Source organism: Protopterus annectens, chromosome 4.part0 (genome assembly GCF_019279795.1).
Source record: "Protopterus annectens isolate FY-2018-M chromosome 4.part0, PAN1.0, whole genome shotgun sequence".
Taxonomy (NCBI): Eukaryota; Metazoa; Chordata; order Ceratodontiformes; family Protopteridae; genus Protopterus; species Protopterus annectens.
In genome coordinates this window covers 598,137,862-598,159,221 of record NC_056733.1, presented here as the reverse complement: position 1 = coordinate 598,159,221, position 21,360 = coordinate 598,137,862, and the positions used below count along the sequence as shown (strand labels likewise).

Sequence of the window (21,360 nt, the reverse complement as noted above, 5' to 3'; positions counted from 1 at the left end):
TGGAGAGACATCCAGTTCTTTGCAACGTCACTGTTGTCTCATATTTTCTCCACTTTTTGATGACGGTCTTCATTGTCTCCCATGGTATATCCAATGCTGTGGAAATTTTTTTGTACCCTTCTTCTGACCGATACCTTTCAACAATGAGATCCCTTTGATGCTTTGTGAGCTCTCTGTGAACCATGGCTTTTCCTGTAGCAGGCAACCGAGTAAATGTCAGAAAAATCCTACTAGGACAGCAGAATTTTATTTGGGGTTAATCAGAGAAGCCTGAATGCTGTAATTAAATCAAAAGATGCTTCAACAAAGTATTAGTTTAAGGGTGTGTACACTTACGCAACCATTGTATTGTACATTTTTTATATTTTCCCCTAACATATTTGTTTGTTTTTCAATTAAAATGTGCAGGTTATAGGTCACATTAAAGGTGGTAAAAGTTTTGAAATGATTTATTGTGGTCTCATTTTTATATCACAAAAACCTGACATTTTAACAGGGGCGTGTAAACTTTTTATATCTACTGTATATATATATATATATATATATATATATATATAGATATATATATATATATATATATATATATATATATATATATATATATATATATATATATATATATATAATATATATATATATACATATACATATATGAATACAGTAAACAGTGACATTTTGATCTAAAACACAACTAGTAAACAACACATTTGTGTGAAAATAAATATGTGACAAAAAGAATAGCAACAACATGCTCATCAGCAAGAAGAAATGATGAATTTGTCCTCTTTTATAAAAAGTTAACTAAAAGTGTTGTTTACAGGGGACAAGCCCCCCTTCACCACCTATACCAGTAGAAATGATATATACTAACTCAGTGGTTGAACTGATTCTAAGATGGGAGAAATCTCTCGAAACCAGGGAATCACTGCCAGTGCACACGCATATATTGCATCAGAGTGACTTACGATGACAACGCACTGGTTTGTGTTACGTTCTCAACAGACGTGTCACTAGACTGCACTGTTTAAAGCATTCCACTGGTGGGCGTTATGTTCCATACAGCATACTTCCATGCCAGTACTTCTGACCTGGCAATCTGTATGAAAATGGTTGGTCTAATCATATTTGATGTGTTGTCGATCAATTGTGTTTTACATCAAAATGTAAAGGTGAACTGTGTGTCACACAAACATGTACTCACTCAAGTTTATCTAGGTTTATACACACACACACACACACACACACACACACATATATATATATATATATATATATTTATATACATATATGGATAAACTCATTGGTCATCATGTTACTTGGTCGACACATAAAACAGCAATCAAAACATGTCAACCAATCATGACATCTCTAATGCAACGCACTGAAAAAGGTGGCACATTTCCTTTTCCTATGCACTACTCAAAACCCAACCACATTCAGCTTAAATTTGTCAGAATAGTGGTATGTTATGTGAAGTTTTTTTAATTTAACCTGCAGATTAGGGTTTACCACTCATTACTAAGGTGGGGAAGGGGGCTCTGCTCCTCTGCTTTACCAGAGAAATATGAACTAACCATAATCCTGCCTTTAACCCCAACCAGAATCTTAAATTTAAAAAAACTTCCCATAACACTACCACTACACTAGACAGCAAGGACACCAAATCTGCATGTGTGTACGTGCGCACACATACACACACACACACACACACACACACACACACACACACACACACGCACGCACACACACACACACACACACACACACACACACACACACACACACACACACACAGACACACACAGACACACACAGACACACACACACACACACACACACACACACAAAATCTAGCCCCTAAATTACCCCTAAATTCATTTTCAGACCACCTTAATCTATTCCCTTAACTAACTCTTACTCTAACCTTACCCAAAAAAGTACAGTTTTGTACCTACCATAAATGTAGATGTCCGAGAGGTATGCATCTGCAGTCCTAACATATGGGTTGTCCTGCCTCAGGCAGCCCTTCGGTCGGCCGGATTCCAAAGTCTGGGTCTGGCCTCGGCTGATGTCGCACTTCACCCGACGTCATAGCTGCTGTGAATTGGGTATAAAGGCATCAGCCGACGCCATTTTCCTCAGTGTTTCTTGCCCCAGATGCCAGGTGCCCTCTAGGAAGGCTAAATTTGGATAAATGCAAATGATCCCAAACAGTAGAGAGCAAACAAAAATAACATGTATATACATATATACAAACAAATACACCATAATAGATTCCCCCAGCTAGCTACAAGATGGGCAAATACCCTAGGAGTACCACAGAGGGGAAGGAGGGTGGGTAATCCTGACTGCAGATGCATACCTCTCGGACATCTACATTTATGGTAGGTACAAAACTGTACTATGTCCTTCAAGGATGCATCTGCAGTCCTAATATATGGGTAGAATATCATAGCCAAACTGGGGGAGGAGGCACTAAAATGATTATGGTGTAGTTAAGATCCCCTGCAAAACAGCAGTTGCAAAACCTGCTCGGGATTTGGAGTATAAAGGTAGATTATAATGCTTGGCAGATGTATGCATGGAGCTCCAAGTAGCAGCCTCTAGAATGTCTTTGGTAGCCACTCCTCGTAACAAAGCTGTAGTAGTGGCTGTAGCTCTTGTGGAGTGAGGCCTGATGTTTTCTGGAGTTGTCTTTCCATGAAAAGAGTAACAAAATCTAATGCAATTTCCTATCCATTTTGAGATTGTCTGTTTTGAAATTGCTTTTCCTTCCATTCCTGTTGCATATGCTACCAGAAGCTGGTCAGTTTTTCTATTGTTCTTGGTTCTGTCCAGATAGTAGCGCAATTGCCTGTGCACATCCAAGGTATGTAGTAGTCTTTCCCCCCTGTTCTGTGGGTTGGGGAAGAATGTTGGTAGGTGTATTGCTTGGTTCAATGATACCCTGGAGACCACCTTTGGCATAAAAGTAGGGTTAGTTCTCAAGGATACTCTATCCTGATGGAAGATAAGGAAGGGCTGTACTGCCATTAATGCCTGTAATTCAGAAACCCTTCTTGCTGAAGTGATTGCAAGCAGGAAAGCAGTTTTCCAAGATAAGAACTGTAATTCTGCTGTTGCTGCTGGCTCGAAAGGGGGAAGTGTTAACTTTTCCAGCACAAAGTTGAGATCCCATGTAGGCAAAGGTGGCTTCCTTGGAGGCTTTACATTTTTAATTCCTCTCAGAAACTGCCTGAGTAGAGGATGAGAGAAGACTGGAGGATCCATGTTGTATTCTGCTGAAATTGCTGATGCATGAATCTTAATGAAGGAGTAAGACAGGCCATCGTGGAAAAGGTCTGCTAAGTATTCCAGGATGTTAGCTATGTTTGGTAATGATACACTTTCTCCTTTTGCTGCACTCCAAATGAGGTATCTTTTCCATTTGGCTGAGTAAGTCTTCCTTGTGGAGGGTCTGCGAGCCTCCAGTATAATGTCTTTAACCCTCTGGGATAAATCTGGGTTATTTTGTTTTATATAATATTCCAGGCAGCCAGCTGTAGTGTTTTCAAGTTTGGATGTAGGATCTTGAAGTTGTTCTGTGTTAGCAGTAAAGGAACTAGAGGTAGAGGCCATGCGTGTGTCCGAGACATACTCCTCAGTAGTGGGTACCAATGCTGCCTCGGCCAGTCGGGAGCTATCAGGGTGATCCTTGGGCGATCTTCTTTGATCTTCAGTAGCACTTTGTGCATCAAAGGAAGAGGTGGGAATGCATATGCTGTCAGGTTTTCCCAACTGAAGGAGAGGGAGTCCACCTTCCAAGCTAGCGGGTGGGATGTCCTTGTGCAGAATTTCCTCAATTGGTGGTTGTGTGGGGATGCAAACAGGTCTATTTCTGGTAGTCCCCATTTCTTTGTAATGGATTTGAAGATGTCTGGATGCAGCATCCATTCGTGGGTATCCGTGGTAGTTCTGCTTAAGGTGTCTGCTAGTATATTTTCTTTTCCTGGTACAAATATGGCCTGGAGCTGAATGTTGAGGTTCAGGGCTACATTCCACAGGTCCATTGCCATCCGGCATAGAGGATATGAATGTGTGCCTCCTTGTTTGTTGATATACCACATGACTGTGGTGTTGTCCGTCCTTATCAGCAAATGACCCTGTTGAAGAAACGGTCTGAATGTCTGGATTGCCTGTTTCACTGCCAGCATCTCTTTTTGATTTATGTGTAGGTTCAGCTGGTCTTGTGTCCATAGGCCTTGTATACACTTGTCCACCATGTGTGCCCCCCAGCCTAGGTCCGAGGCGTCCGTGGTGATAGTCTGGCTTGGGTGAGGTTTGTGGAAGGGCAGTCCTCTGTTCAACAGACAGGCCTGAGCCCACCACAGGAATTCTTGCTTCAGGCATGGGATTATTGGAATCTGAGCTTCTAGGCTGTGCTTGTGTTGAGACCATATATTCCTTAGGTACCATTGCAACTTCCTCATATGCAGCCTGGCATGTGGAACCAATATTATGCAGGATGCCATGTAACCCAGGGCTTGCAGGACTTTCCTTGCTGTAAGCTGGTTCTGTGTTGTCAATGCCCTGAAATAGAGTGGTAGTTGCTTTTGCTTTTCTGCTGTGAGAAATGCCATCTGATTTGAAGTGTCCAGTTCTGCACCCAAGAATGTTATCCTCTGGGATGGTACCAGCCTTGACTTTTCATGTTGACTGTGTATCCCAGGGCTTGCAGTAGTTGTATAACCTTTTCCAAATCTTGTGTTAATTTGGTCTTGTTGTCCGCTTGTATCAGGCAGTCGTCCAGGTATGGATAAATCTGAATTCCCTGAAGCCTGCAATGAGCAATTACTGATGCCAGGCATTTCGTGAATACTCTGGGCGCAGTAGATAAGCCAAAGGGCAATGCTGAGAATTGATAATGCTCTGATCCTGCAAGAAATCTGAGGTATCTTCTGCAATCTGGTCATATAGGGACGTGCAGGTATGCCTCCTTGAGATCTAGAGTCACCAGCCAAGACTCCTTGCCCAGCATGGGAAGAAGTTGCTGTAGGGTCAGCATTTTGAATTTTGGAACAATGAGATATGTGTTCAGAGCGGACAGGTCGAGAATAGGCCTCCATTGGTTTTCTTTTCTTGGTACCAGGAAAAGTCTGGAGTAAAATCCTTGTCCTTGTTCCATAGGTGGTACCTTTTCTATAGCTCTCATCCTTAGTAAGTGGTTGATTTGTCCTAGAGCGTTTGTTTTTTGGTTTGGTGGAAGGTTTGGCATTCCTCTCTTTTTTGGATGAGTGTGGAAGTGAAACCTGTAGCCTTTGTCTATTGTCTGTAAAATCCATTTGTCTCCTGTAATGTAATGCCAGTTTACGGAGAATAAGGCTAGCTTTCCGCCTAAGGGTGCTTCCAATTGTTCCCTGGTAGGCGGTATCAGAGCCAAGTCATTGTGTCTGTCCTGTGGAAGTGGTAGTAGCTGGATCTGTGGCAGTACTTCTCTGGTTGTTAGGCTGCCACTGACGTCCCCTGTACGCACCTCTGGATTGACCTCTGCCTCTTGGGCGCCTATTTCGGCCTCTCTGTGCTCTGGAGGTGTCTGGAAAGGACCAAGTCTTCGAAGGCCAATTTCTACTAAACCTCAGAGGTTGGACCTGTAAGAAATCCTTGACTGTTTGAACAGATTTTGCTTTTTCTTCCACCTTCTTTAGCACTTGCTGTGCAGGGGAGCCAAACAAACTTTGTTTCTCCATGGGAGCATCTAGGAGCCTTGACTTGACATGGTCTGGTAAGGTTTGCTCTTTTAACCATGCATGCCTTCTGATCACGGTTCCAGTCATAGCTGACCTAAAGGAAGCCTCCAGTGCATCATAGCCGCATTTTAAAGAATGATTACTGACCTGCTGAGTGTTATGTACTAAATCCTGAAGGGACTTACGGTCTATAGGTTCAGGAGAGGACAGTTTTTTATTTAGCTGGTCTAACAAAATTCCTGATACTGGATCATGTGGAATTGGCAGTTTAAGGCCCTAGCCGAAAGAGTAGCAGAAGTATAAACTTTTACCCCATCTCTCTAATGCTCTAGATTCTCTTTCAGAGGGAGGGTTTTGGCAGAGGCAGCTGCTACAGCTTTGGGGCCCTGAGAAATGGTTTCAGGATCTGCAATAGGAGCCTTATACAAGTGAAAGTGTGTGTCCGGGACCCTGTAATATCTGTCGGGTTTAGCAGGGGCCGGGGGAAGAGAGTCAGGAGCAGTACAGGCATCATTAAATGCATCATCCACAACTGTTAGTACTGGAGGAATGGCTAAAGGCCTATGCTGTGGTAAATGTAAAAAGGTCCTTAGCCTTTTCCTTGAATCTGAGAAATCCTGGCCCTGCCATTGAAAATGCTCTCTCATAGCATGTAAGGTTTCACCAAAAGAAAATTCCTCAGGAGGAGAGGCAGAAGGAATGGAGTCTTCTGCATCAGAATCCTCATAAGGAGAATAAGGGCCTTCTGGAGGATTTGAATTTTCTGACTCATCCGAGTAGTCAGTCGAAACTGGATCGGGGGGCTCTGCTCTAGGCCTTTTCTCTGGAGGGGGTTGAGAGGCCCTGTCTGGGTGAGGTTGGGATCCCCTGATCAAGGAAATGAGATCCTCAGCCAGGCTAAGCATTTGGGAACTAGAAGTGGGCCTGTGTGGGGTTTTAGCAGGCAAGGCCTTAGAAGATTTAGCTGCTTTAGCCCTAGAAAAAGCCTTGATGGACACAGATGCAGGGGGCCTAGCAGCTCCACGTGCAGGAGTAGATATGTCTAAAGGAATAGTATCTGATAAATCCTGGGTGCCTGCTACAGCAGGAGAAATTTCGGTAGCAGATTCAGCCATGCTGTGTGAGGCCTCGGCTGTCGGAGGTATGCTTTCGGCCGAAGGAAGAACCGAGGACTCGGTTTCAGCCGAAACCGAGACACTCGCGGTAGGCTTAACTGTGGTTTCGGCCGAAACCGCGGACCGCGAGTGTCGGTCCTTTTCCTTACGCTTTTTAGCTAATTGCGAAGTCGGAGTCTCCGACGGCATTTTGTAAGCAAAAGCGGGACCAAAAAACTCCTCCGCAAACTCCGACCGACGTCTAAGTGTCCGTCGGTTGAAGGAAGCACAGGCTAGACAAGCTGATACGTCGTGGTCTGGGCCTAAGCAAGGAAGGCAGTAAGAGTGGAAATCCTTATGAGGTATTTGTTTCCCACAAGTTAAACAATTATTTACTTTTTCTGACATCGGCTGAGGCAAGAAAAAGTCCCCAACGGGGTACTTAGCTTTTTAGAAGTCTTCAGTAATAGAAATCTCTGTATCTGACCGACCGGCACTTGCGAACAGCTTCTGCTTCGGGCACCGCGCGGCAAGAAAGACTGAGGAAAATGGCGTCGGCTGATGCCTTTATACCCAATTCACACCAGCTATGACGTCGGGTGAAGTGCGACATCAGCCGAGGCCAGACCCAGACTTTGGAATCCGGCCGACCGAAGGGCTGCCTGAGGCAGGACAACCCATATGTTAGGACTGCAGATGCATCCTTGAAGGATATCATTAACAAACACACTCATACACTCACCTTCTACACATCTCACTTCCCTGTTTCGAAGAAACACAAATCTGACAAAAGTCTGTTTAATAAATTTTATGTTCAACAGAAAAACACTGCACTTCTGCCTGTCAACCAAAGCAATCATTGACCAGTCAGTATAGACAAATAATCCTGGCTGTAAAAAAGTTAAATGCGATGACACTGTAGTAGGCAGCTGTACATATTATGTACTCTGTAAATCACACTACTACTTATGGATTCTCATAGCACAAGTGTATGCATAACTACACCCTTGATACAGACGTGTAAGCACGTACACAGAATATAAACATTTGTGTGTGTGTGTGTGTGTGTGTGTGTGTGTGTATATATATATATATATATATATATACACATATACATATAAAATATATATATATATATATATATATATATATATATATATAGATACGCACACGGGTCTATTTCAACCTTTCAAAATTACATTTAACCGAATCTCACTTACCTGATCCCAGTTCTCTGAAATTTCAGTAATCTGAAAGCACAGACTGCCGAAATCCTTTCCCTGTGAAAGGAACCACTTGGCCACCATGGTGAACTTTGCCCTTTCTTCAATGTAGTGTGATCTCGGAGTTGGAATATTTAAGGGGGGGGGTGAGTGTGGGGGCGAAGCCCCCTACTTTGGTGGGTTTAGTTTTGGTCCTTGTAGGTTTTTTCTCATGGTGGCCAAGTGGTTCGAATCTGGGTAAGTGAGATTCGGTTAAATGTAAGTTCAGTGGGTCAAAGTAGGCCCATATACATACACACACACACACACACACACACACACACACACACACACAAATATATATATAGATATGGTTTACTATCACATATTCAATTGTCATTTACACGATCGACTATGTGCGACAATCATTTTCTCAAACTGAGAGTTCAATCACCACAATGTCGAAGCTGACATGAGTGAATAGCCGCTAATGTCAGCTTCAACACTGTGGTGCAGATCGCACTATAGTGGGGATCAGGAAATGCACCCTTACCCTCACTGTAGTACGATCTTGGATATAAGTAGGGGGGTGTGGGGGTGCAGGGGGGCTTGCCCCCCTGTAAACGTTACTGTTAGTTGTGGGCAGATGTGAGCATTTCAGCAAAGTCGATATTCGACATTAGTGAAATGCTCCGTTCGATATTTCGGTTGCTCGGTGTTTTGATTTCCGACAATATTTGTCGGAAATCGTTGCATTCGTCTAAATGACGTTCGCAAATATGACAGTAAACCTATATATATACATATATATATATATATATATATATATATATACACACACACACACACACACATATATATATATTTATACACACACTTACACACACACACACACACACACATATAAATGTATATATATATATATATATATATATATATATAAATATGTATACATATGTATCACACACACACACAAATGCCAGTATGAACATATAGAGGCAGATGTGTATGTATAAAACTAAGGTAAAAAAAAAAATAATAAAACAGCAGGTAATGTAACAATTCACACTTTACCTTACAATGTTGATGGGCAAAACTGTCCTTCCCTCTTTTCTGAGCTATGGTCACAGCTGCATGGGACAAACAGTGTACAAAATGTTTTTCATAGTGTCCTAATGAGCTAGCCCTGGGAAAATTTTGACTGGGAAGAAAGTGCCTTACACACTCTCCATAATAAAAAGAAAGATACAGATATATTATGCCAGTTAATCTGGAGGAGGATAAAAAGACAGATTGAGAATAGCACCACTGACATGTGGCTTGAATATTTACTTACCTGTGTTATGGAGCCACTTGGCCTTTCTAACAAAGATGGTGGCTTGGCTGATGAAATGAGAGGTGGAGGATTAGGTATATGAGGTGTCTGCAATGTTCGGTCAGGGGTAGATCTTTCCTGAAAATGTACTGGGATTTGATGACCTACATGGAGAAAGAAACAGTAGACACATTAAAAAGCAGGCGTGTATGATATTTCTGTCACGTATTTTACAGTCTTGAAAAACACTGAATTCCCTTCAAAATGGATTCATCTAACACCTACTCTATGTAAGCTTTCAAACATGCTGGTGTTACACACTGTGGTAGCTCAGCAAGAAGTAGGCAGATGTACAGCATAAGGGGCAAAGGACAGCGGTCAATCAATCACTCAATCAAATTTCTGTTAGCACCTTTCAAAATGCTCCCAAGTGTCTTACATTAAAACCAGTCAAATGGTAGCAAACCATTTAAATTACACACACACACACACACACACACACACACACACACACACACACACACACACACACACACACACACACACACACCCTCTCCAAGGCCTTCAGACTTTTGTAGATCTTTAAAGTAGGCCTAAAAACCTTAATGGAGTTCACTGGTAAATCAGAAAGGTAAATAGGACCCTGCAAAAAGGTGGGAATACAATGTCTTTGCCGCTGAAGTCTATAACTAATCCTGGAGATCTGTGGCAGTGTCCACTAAAGCAGGTGTTACAAAATGTAAGAAAGGTCAGTCTGCTATCCCCTAGCACTATTTACTGTGGCATACACTGCAGTGTACACAATACACGGATGACATGACATGAAACAGGCAATCCAGACATTACTCTGGGTGTAGTGTTCAGCATCTGCAGACAAGGCATTCCAACAGCAGTAGCCCTATAAACAACTACTGCAGTAAGCAACTCATGAGGAATACAACAGCATGGATAACACAGGTAGATCTCTTGGGAGAATCAAATAGTGCATCCTAGCAACATTCTTTATGTAGAGTTTATGGTCAACAATGGTCTTGCAGAGCCACACCACAACCAAGGACACCAGTCAAATTTCACACATCTTCAGTGACTAGACTGTTGGAAAAAGAGATGTATCCATATGCCCACTTCAGCCATGTACCAAACAAACACTTCAACTTTGATGATTGTCTCATCCAGTTCTTTTTCCTTCCAAGCTTACATTTCTTTAAAAAGTACATTAACCTCCATTACAGCACTAGGTTAACTCCATAAAAATAACACCAAGATACTACATGAAAAAATCCCCTCAACCTCCTCTATCGTGTACCCCAGTTTCACTACATAAAATTGAGCCCTTAAGTATCCCAAAATACAGCAGAAAGGCACAGAGAGTACACCCACATAACCTTTCCAATAAACAAATCAGCTAAGATCAAAAGCAGATGTGTACTGTAGCAGATTACATCACCTTTTCCTTGGCAAGGAACACTTTTTTTGGCTCTTCCATGTTGACTTCCTGTGTGGGGGGGTTGTTTTTTTTTTCCCCTAGTAACATAGTCATTTTTTTCAAATGGTGAAGCCTGGACAGTGGATCTCTTGGACCACAACAGTGAAGGATGGTTATCCTGTTATCTATCTTACATACTGCATCCTGATTACAGGATTAATTTTACATATTCTGACTTGTTTTATGTGGATGGTACCGGTGTTGGCTGAGGCACAATACCAAATGGCCTTCAACCCAAAGACTCTTTGGCAACTTTCTTTTTATTTAGGACAGGAGAAGGTAAAAACTACAGAAATAGGTAGCTGCTCCATAGGATATGCCAACAATGAAACCTCAAAAGCAGATAGCAATGCCTAAACAAATCAGCAAATGCTAACTACAGAACTAGTGGTTCTGCGGTATCACTGATGGTCTCCCAAAAGCACAACAGCCTTTCTCTGGCACACAAACCTACAAAATGGACAGGAAAGTTTAGTAAAAAAACAGAATGTTTTACACAAAAGGTTTACAAACACATTTACACATCAAAACTCCCTTAGAAATGCAAATTCAGTCCAAACGCATTCAGTTTCTTAGTAAACATAACATTACAGTAAAAAAAAAAAAAAACACAATTTTCCTAAAAAAAAAAAAATGAAAAGTTTTCCCAACAAGGAAGTTATCTGTCCAGCCTTGGAGGATCACTAGCTGAATGACAGTTCCATGGGTCCAAGCAAAGGAGCGCACTTTGGCAGTAAGAAAGTTCTGAATATTTTGGCTCTCTAACTGTCCTTTTATATGGAGCTACCATCTAGCGCCGGACAGTTAGTGTGTTTGTAAGGCACTCTTTAGCTTTGAAAAGCTCGTCAGTCAGTGGAGATAGGGCCCAAATAGCTTAGGCTATTGCAACAGCAATCTAAGTTGAATATCACACAGGACAGAGAGCACATCATCATCTTCATCCGCCTTTTTCCCCATTTTCTACATGGGGCTTGGGTGTTGTGATAACTGTCGCCATCTCTCTTGATTCAATGCCACCCTCCTGCCTTCTTCAACACACACACACACACACACGCACACGCACACACACGCACACACACACACACACTTGACTGCTGCAGATCTTCTCTCACACAATTCAGCCACCTCTGCTGGAGGCCATCCACCTCTTCCCTTCTTCCTGTCTGTCCCAAATCTTCTTCACCGGACTGCCTTCTGCTTTTCTGCATATGTGCCTGAACCACCATAACCTGTTCACTTTGATCTTTTCTGCAATTGGAACTACTTTGGCTTCTGCTCTTATGTCCTCATTTCTTTGTCTGTCCCACAAAATGTGCACCTACCACCCTTCTCAGACGCTTCATTTCCATCACCTCTAGCTTTCTCATCTGCTCTGCCCTTACTGCCTAGGTTTCTGTACCATACAGTAGTACAGGTCGCACCACTGTTTGGTACACCATACTTTTCAGCTTTTTTGGCATTCTTCTGTCATACACTACATCTGACACCCTATGCCAGTTGGCTGTAGCCCCTCTGATTCTACCTTTGACCTCTTCATTCAGACTTCCCTTCTCCTCAACCACCCCAACCAGACAATTAAAGGTATTAACCTCTTCCACTACCTTCCCTTCTAGCTCAATTTTCAGCTTCTTCTCATTTCCCCAATTTGCCACCATTACCACTGTCTTACATGTACTTAGTTTCATCACATGCACCTTGAGTTTTGCATTCCATTCACTTATCCTTTGCTGATGTTTTTGTTCAGAGTCTACCTGTAATGGCACATCGTCTGCATACAGAGTCGATCCATCCCCTCTGACCTGTTTGCTAATGTAGTCCACCAACAGTATGAACAGCAGTGGGCTCAGAGCTGAACCTAGGTGTACATCCACTCCCCACTGGGAACCCCTCTGTGAGCCCAAACACTGTTCGTATTTGGGTGATTCGGTCCTTGTACATAGCCTGCACTAATTCTACCAATGTTTCTGGGACTTTGAACCAATGCAGTACTGCCAAAATCAGCTTTCTTAGGACCTGTCATATGTCCCAAGATAACAGGTAAGGGATAGATGACTTGGCCATGTTGACAGTGAACCCGCTTATTATTAAAAAGTATGCTAGGTCATAACTCTGGTGCACAGCATAATCATCTAACATAAATATTAAAGGCAATCATTCCTTGGACAGCATTTCTAATAATGTCTTTTAATTGAAAAGGCAGTCCCAGTAAAGCGCGGGATTTCTAAATAACAATTAGCACTCTTCTTATGCAGTCACTAAGATGACTCTCTTTCACAAATCCTATGTAATCCATAAAAAAAAAAAAAAAAAAACGATTTAGAGTGTAGCTAATAACTGAGATTACATTTCACGGTTACAGTGATGCACACTTTTTCATGCATTGATTATGAGGGCTCTTGTAGTCAGTTTTCTCTTTTCATGCAAGGTCCAACGAAAGGTCCAAAGAAAGTAAACAAAACACACATCTTATTTCCAGTAAGTAAATGTAGCTTTACCTAATCGGAATGCTTTTTTTGATATTTAACATTCAGGCTCTTGATGTTATTTCCATTTGTTTCCATTTTGCATTTAAATAATGCAAATACTCTGGTTCCTGTTCCACAGCCCATCACCTCAACAAAACCTACACTTCTGAATTATTTTCAAACACTTCTGTCATAAAAGGGCCTGCTGCTGGAGCTCTTTATTTAGCATTAATAAAAACATGAAATTCATGTCAAAATAATATAATTTGCTTTTTTTTAAGCAAGGACTGTCACAGGACATGTGATTGCCCTGAGTCCATAAAGTATTGTTCTGGCCCAGCACACTGCAGTTTTATTGACCAAGGAAGCGGTATCAGTCATAGATCTTCACCACAATTTTGCAGCTAAAAACACCCACTTCATTTGATACAGGAAGGTCATAAACTATCTACACTTAAATGATTTGTGTATAACAAAATGGTAAACAGAGTTACACACACATTAGAAGGGCTGCAAAAAAATTACTGGTCCCCAAATATGACCCTGAATTCTGCTAAATGGTATCCCCTTCTGGGAAAGGTGGGATATCAGATGGCCTATGAGATGTTGTAATCCTACCAATGAACTACCAAAAACTACATCATGCCAAAAAGAACTGTACTGGTCATATTTCGAAGTGGTACACATTCAATGGGCTGTTAACAAACCTGCTTCCTGTACTCAAGAGTAAAAGGTCTGATTCCTTTTAACTCTATTTGACGACTCTGAACAAGTTGCTTAACTAGAAAGTGCTCCCGGGTCACCCCTGAAAATGGACAGTTTGTCCAGTGGACTTAGCCAGTTATTAAATAAAATACATCTTCCATGATACCTCAACTGTGTTTGACTGGCAAGCAAATTTTAAGTGATATTTTTGGGAAACACACTATTCATTATCCTCCATTCAAACTTATCTAGTACAACAAAATCATAGAGCATCCCAGTATTTACAGCGTGAGGGAAACAATCACAATAAACTGCTGCAGTTAAGTACATGAACTTAAAAAAAATGTACTTGGAGGTGGTAAAGGTAGTGTGTGTGGTCTAGCAAGTAACACATTGAGCCATGTGCCATCAGATGTTAACTGTTCCTTCTCTATACTTAAGCAACTGCAATATAATTTTTTGGTATTTAGAAAACAGTTCTAAATACCACAGTGCATCTTGTTGCTTAAAATAACCACACACAAAAACAAAAAAAACAAAAAAAAAAAACAAAAGCACAATGTTATTTATTTTGTTTAATCCAAATTACAAACGTTCACATGTCTCACTCAAGGTGGTATGATGTTCTCTCTGTTTGCCTCTGTATGCATGTATGTATGTATACACAGATCGCTCTCTCTGTCTGTATACATACATACATATATATATATATATATATATATATATATACACACACATACATACACACTTCAAAACCTAAATTAGCTTTAAACTATTACCACAAACGTTAGGTGCACAGAGGTGGTGTTAGTGTTAATGACTCACAAGACTTGAGTTCTAACAGGACTCTCCATCGGTCATAAGATGGTTCTTCAGAATACTCTCAATCGTTAAGAATGGAAAGCATCTTGACACCTGAAGTTCCATTGTGGGTTCCATCTTCTCTCTCCCTCATCAGAGACATCACTGACAGAACTCATTCCAAAATGCAATTCAGTATTCTGGCAGGCAGCAACAGTTTTTGGCTCAGACCTCTCTGTCTGACTTGCATATTGCTAATTATACTAGAAATGGAATAAAATCTGCACATGTAAATGTGACTCTGGCAATATGCTGACTTTAATGCTACTGTGTACCTCTTAAGTTAGTTATGTTAGCCAGCAGGCTAACCAAAATGAAACAAGAGCAGTAAACAAGAAGAAAGAGTGATGTCTGGATGCCTTCTGAGTTGAACACACCTAAATAATATAATACAGGTCTAACACAGGAACAAGTCCAAAAACAAATTATAACGATTTAAAAGTCAAAGTGCTGTGGAGAGAAAGTACAGTTGTGTACACTTATCATAAATGTAGATGTTCGAGTGTATTCACTGTTGCAGTCATCATATTTGGGGTATCTGCTTGCAGTAGCCCTCAGTTGGCCTGATTATCAAAGTCTTGGGTCCTGCGTCGGTTGCTGTTTCATCTTCCATGACATCAGGTAGGCAGGGGTATAAAGCATGCAGCCGACGCCATTACATCAGTTTTTCTTGCCCTAGATGTCAGGTGCCCCCTTAATGGGAAGCAATTAATTACATATATGCAAGGTTATACCTCCAACAAAAAAACAAATACACCAAAAAGCTTTTAAGTATAGTAAAGGAGAATAGAGGTATAGCCAGAAGAAGTGTGAGGGGATGGAGGGAGGGTAGCCAGGACTGCAACAGTGAATACACTCTAACATCTACATTTATGGTAAGTGTACACAACTGTACAATGTTCTTCATGTTTCAATGTTGCAGTCATCACATTTGGGTAGATTCCCAAAGCTAAGGATGGGAGGAGGAATTTAGATAGCATTACAACCAGCTATAACGCCCTGCAAGACTGCAGTGGCAAAGCCAGCTCTGGACTTAGAGAAACTATGTACAGAACTCCAGGTAGCAGCTTCTAGGATGCCCCTGGTAGGGACACCTCTGAGAAAGGCTGTAGAGGTAGATGCAGCCCTGGTTGAGTGTGGTCTTATCCCCTGTGGGGTACGTTTTCCATGGTGCTTACAACAGAAATGAATGCAATGGCCTATCCATTTAGAAATGGTTTGCTTTGAAATGGCCTTCCTCTCTGCCCCTGCAGCAAATGCCACCAGCAGTTGTTCAGGTTTCCTTTGAGGTTTAGTCCTGGCCAAGTAAAACCTAAGTTGTCTGTGCACATCTAAGGAGTGCAGTATCCATTCCCCTTTGTTCTGTGGATTAGGAAAGAAGGTTGGCAAATGAATGGACTGATTAAGAGGCACACTGGATACTGCCTTGGGCATGAAGGAGGGACTGGTTCTCAGGGACACCCTGTCCACATGAAAGATGCTGAAAGGTTCCACTGCCATAAGGGCCTGTAATTCAGATACCCTTCTTACAGAAGTGATTGCCAAAAGGAAAGCTGTTTTCCATGGAAGAATTTTTAAATATGCTGAAGTGATTGCTAAGAGGAAGGCTGTTTTCCAAGAAAGGAATTTAACTGCACTTGTAACTGACTCAAAAGGAGGCAGAGTGAGTTTTTCCAATACAAAGTTAAGGTCCCAGCCTGGAGTAGGGGCTCTCATGGGTGGTCTTAAGTTTTTGGCTTCTCTGAGGAACTGCTTGAGCAGTGGATGAGAGAAGAGGGATGGTTCTGTGCTGTAATGGGCTGAAATGGCTGAGGCATGAATTTTGATGGTGGAAAAAGAAAGGCCCTTGTGAAGCATCTCAGTTAAGTATTGAATAATCTGAGGTAAATTGGGCACTGCTGTGCCCATCCCTTGATTTGGTTCCAGGAACAGAATCTTTTCCATTTTTCAGCATAGGATTTTCTAGTGCTAGGCCTCCTTGCCTACAAAATGACATCCAACACTTGTTTACTGAGGGATGGTAACAGAGAGATTAGGTAATTAGTCAGGCTACCAGGTTCAGGGTTTGAACCTGAGGATGCAGAATCTGGCCCTCCTGCTGGGACAGCAGGGTAGGGGTCTGAGGCAGGTACCATGGAGTCAGCAGTGACACACTGTGCAAGAGGGGATACCAGTGTTGGCGTAGCTAGTCTGGTGCAATCAGTATCGTCCTTGGTTTGTCCTGTTTGATCTTTAGTAGTACTTTGGAGAGGAGAGGCAGAGGAGAAAAAGCATAAACTGATAGATTTTTCCAGTTGAAGGACAGGGCATCCACTTTTCAAGCTTGGTTGTGGACAGTCCTTGTGCAGAATTTGTCCAATTGATAGTTCTGGGGGGAACTATATGTGGGTTCCCCCATTTCTTTAGCAACATGTTGAAAATCTTTTGTTCCAGTTTCCACTCATGTGGGTCCATGAGATTTCTGCTTAGTTCGTCTGCCAGTGTATTTAGCTTTCCTGAAAGGAACTGAGCCTGTAGATGCACTTGGTAGCGCAAGGCTGTGTTCCACAGAGCCATGGCTAGTCTGCAGAGGGGGTATGAATGGGCACCCCCCTGCTTGTTTATGTACCACATAACAGTGGTGGTGTCTGTCTTTACTATTAATTGTCCTGGAAGAATGTGGTCCTTGAAGGCTGTCAGAGCATTCTGTACAGCTAACATTTCTTTTTTGATTGATATGCAGGTGTATTTGACTTAGGTTCCATTTGCCCTGAATGCACTAACCTGCAGATGAGCCCCCCATACATAGTCTGATGCGTCTGTTGTTAGGGTTTGCGCGGCAGGGGGTAGAGTGAATGGTAGTCCTTTGTTTTGGTGGCAGGCCTCTGCCCACCAAAGGAACTCTAACTGTAGACAAGGTATGATAGGAATCATTGCTTCTAGATCCTGAGAATGCTGACACCATAGGCTTTTTAGATACCATTACAGTTTCCTCATATGCAGTCTTGGATATGGAATTAGGAGAATGTAGGTAGCCATGAACCCCAAGGCTTGCAGTATTTGCCTTGAAGATAACAGGGTTTTTGTGGCCATTAGTTTGAAGTAAGTTGTCAAATGAATGTGTTTCTCTGGCGTGAGGAAAGCCATCTGGGAAGTTGTGTTCAAGCTTGCTCCCAGGAATATAATCTGCTGACAGGGTACAAGATGTGATTTATTTTCGTTTATGGTGTACCTCAGACAAATTAGCATCTTTTGTACAAATGCCAGATGATTCAAAAGTATGTCCTGGCTTTCTGCTTGAATTAGACAATCGTTCAGGTATGGGTATATTTGAATATTTCTTTGCCTGCAAAAAGCAATGACTGGAGCTAGGCACTTTGTGAATACCCTGGGGGCAGTAGATAAGCCAAAGGTCAGTGCAGAGAACTGATAATGCATGTAGCCTGCTTTGAAGCTTAGGTACCTTCTGCAAGATTCCCTGACTGGGATGTGCAGGTAGGCTTCCTTTAGATCCAGTGTTGCCAATCAGCCTAGCATAGGAAGCAACTGGTGAAGGGTTAACATCTTGAATTTTGGGATCACCAAAAAGGTGTTTAGGATGGAAAGGTCCAGGATAGGACGCCATGAGTTGTCTTTTCTGGGTACCAGGAAACGTCTTGAGTAGAAACCTTATCCCTTTTCCTCTTCTGGTACAGGTTGAATAGCCCTTATTCTTAAGAAAGAGAGTACTTGCTTTTGAGCCTCTGCCCACTTATTTGGGGGTAGATTTGGCCAACCATTTGGGGTTGGTAACATGTGGAAGTGAAATCTGTATCCTTAGGAGACTATATTTAAAACTCATTTGTCCTGGGTAATGAGTTCCCAGTTTTTTGCCTGCAGAGCAATCTTAAAGGGGCAATCAGTTGAGAAGGGCTTAGAAGTTTTAAAGTTAAGTCATTGAAACAGTTTACCATGGGGGGGGGGGGGGTCTTACTACTCCCTGATTTGGAAGTGGGAGCCCCCCCATTGCTTAGCCCTGTGAGTACCCTGGGACTGAAGCCTGGGTGTTCTGCTGGTTCTTGGTTTGGGCTGAGAAAGCCTGGAAGAGGCAGGAAAGGACCAATTCTTGGAGGGCCAATGGCTACTAAATCTTGGAGGCTGTACTTGTGGGAAATCATTAACAGTTTGCATAGATTTAGCTTTTTCCTCTATCTTTTTAAGTACTACTTCTGCTTTGTTGCCAAACAGGTGGTCCTGATTAAAGGGAGCATCCAGCAATTTAGCTTTAACATGATCTGGCAAAGATTGCTCCTTAAGCCAAGCATGCCTTCTAAGTACAGACCCAGTGACAGCAGCCCTGCAAGATGCCTTTAGTGAATCAAAACCTCATTGCAAAGTATGTTTTCCAACTTGTTTAGCAGAATGCATTAAATCCTGTAAGTCCTTATTTTCAGCACAGTCAGGAATCAACATCATTTTCTGTTTAAGCAATCCAATAACATGCTGTTGATACTTTAACATATGAAATTGGCAGTTTAAGGCCCTAATAGCCAAGGTTGTAGAAGTGTATACCTTCTTACCCCATCTATCCAGCGCCCTGGAATCTCTATCAGAGGGGGTAGGGTTTTTGGCAGTAGTAGCCTTAATGCCCTTGGGTCCCTGTGAAACAGTCTCAGGATCCGCAGTAGGATGTTTAAAAAAGGAACTTGTGAGAGTCAGGAACCCTGTAATATTTATCAGGTTTTCTGGGAGCAGGAGGTAGAGAGTCATGGGCAAAGCTAGATTCCGAGAAGGCATCATCAACAATGTCTAGTACAGGGGGGATAGCTAAAGGCCTGTGCTGGGGCAGGAGTAAGAAATCCCTAAGCCTCTTTTTAGAAACAGAGTAATCCTGGCTTTCCAAGCGAAAATGCTCCCTGAGAGTATGCAAGATTTCACCAAAAGAAAAATACTCTGGAGAGGAAGCAAAGGGAAAAAAATCCTCTGCATCAGAATCCTCATAGGTAGATAAGGGTCCTGGTCATCAGAGGAAACAGACATTTCAGAATCCTGATCAGAAGTATCATAAGCAAATTCAGTCCTAGGTCTCTTAGAGGGGGAAGGTTGGCTTCCCCTGATTAAAGTAATAAGGTCTTCAGCCATTCCTATCATTTGTTTTTTAGGCATAGAGGCCTGACCATGCGGTCTGGGCGTCGGTTTTCTAGGCATAGTTCGAGTTTTAGACCTTGAAGAAGAAGATGGCATCGGTTTAATATGCAAGTCAGTAGGCCTAAATACACCCTCAGAATCCGGTGCCCCCACAGCAACTCTGGACCCATCCAAGGTAGAGACATCCACAGGTTCCACAGTTGAAGCATCTCACGGCATACCGGACTTCGAAATAGGTCTCAGTAGAGGCCTGCGAATCTGAAGTAGCGGGTATCAGGGGCTGCGAAAGCGCCTGAGTACCGGCGAACTGGCGACTGGCTTAGGAGAAGCGTCGTCGGCAGCTTTGGACCTAGGCGGCCTGTCTCTGTCTTTATCTTTGCGTTTTTTCGGAATGTCGGTAGTCGGATGGCTAACCGAAGACATATCTGGATAATTGAACCAAGTACCAAAATATTTAGAAGTGTAAATATATAGACGATGAATAGTTCATTGTTTAAATAAGGCACAAAACCGACAGCGAGGTATTTCGTTGTCAGGGCCTAGGCAAGGTATATAGTAAAAATGAAAATCTTTATGAGGTATTTGCTTGCCACAAGAAATACAATTAGTGACGTTTACTGACATCGGTGAGAAGCAAGTAAAATTTCCCCAATGGGGTACTTAGCTTTAGTTGAAGACTTCAGTTCTGAAACTCGAAAATGAAAATTTCAGGGGTCGGCCGTCCGGCACTTGCAAACTGCTTCTGCGTTGGGCACTGCATGGCAAAAAAGACTGATGTAATGGTGTCGGCTGCATGCTTTATACCCCTGACTACCTGACGTCATGGAAGATGAGACAGCAATCGATGCAAGACCCAAGACTTTGATAATCAGGCCGAATGAGGGCTACTGCAAGCAGATAACCCAAATGTGATGACTGTAACAGTGAAACACAAAGAACATCTAAACTTACATAATTAAAAGGTGCAAGCTACAAAGAAAAATATTGTCTTTGTCCTCTCCCTTTTGTTAAAGGAAACAAAAAATTCTATCTAAATTAAAGTTCTCAATTCGCAAAAGTTGCACACAGTCCAACACTGTAAACAGGTGCTGCACGTCCACCTCACCTGCTGCAGGAAACAGGTACATGTGAGATTCTGCCTGTGGGAACCCTTTAATCATGTCCTTAGTTGACACATGAAATGGGGAAGGTGTTGACCAGGGTGACATACAGGGTTTCATGTCCTGTTCGATGCTTTCTTTTTTTCCATCTGCAACTGGAGACATGGCTTGTGGTTTATCTAAACAAGAAAGACAGACAAAAAAAAATAATACAGCAATCAGAGTCAAGCTAGATTTTGTCTGCAAAACACTGAAAATGTATTTTCTCTGTCATCTATTGGAAAAAGGTGGTTGTAGGAG

At 42.2% G+C, this 21,360-nt stretch overlaps 1 protein-coding gene across 8 annotated transcripts in view; it reads right to left on the bottom strand.

Moving 5' to 3' along the window:
• The window catches only part of NCOR2 (nuclear receptor corepressor 2), a 3,277,114-nt gene that overhangs the window by 488,097 nt on the left and 2,767,657 nt on the right, over positions 1–21,360 (bottom strand). For all 8 annotated transcript variants that reach the window (XM_044068530.1, XM_044068534.1, XM_044068533.1 and 5 more), the window contains 2 exons: positions 21,066–21,239; positions 9,359–9,501 (listed from right to left, as the gene is read on the bottom strand). In XM_044068530.1, the coding sequence (XP_043924465.1) occupies positions 9,359–9,501; positions 21,066–21,239 (317 nt within the window). The remainder of the gene's footprint in view (positions 1–9,358; positions 9,502–21,065; positions 21,240–21,360) is intronic.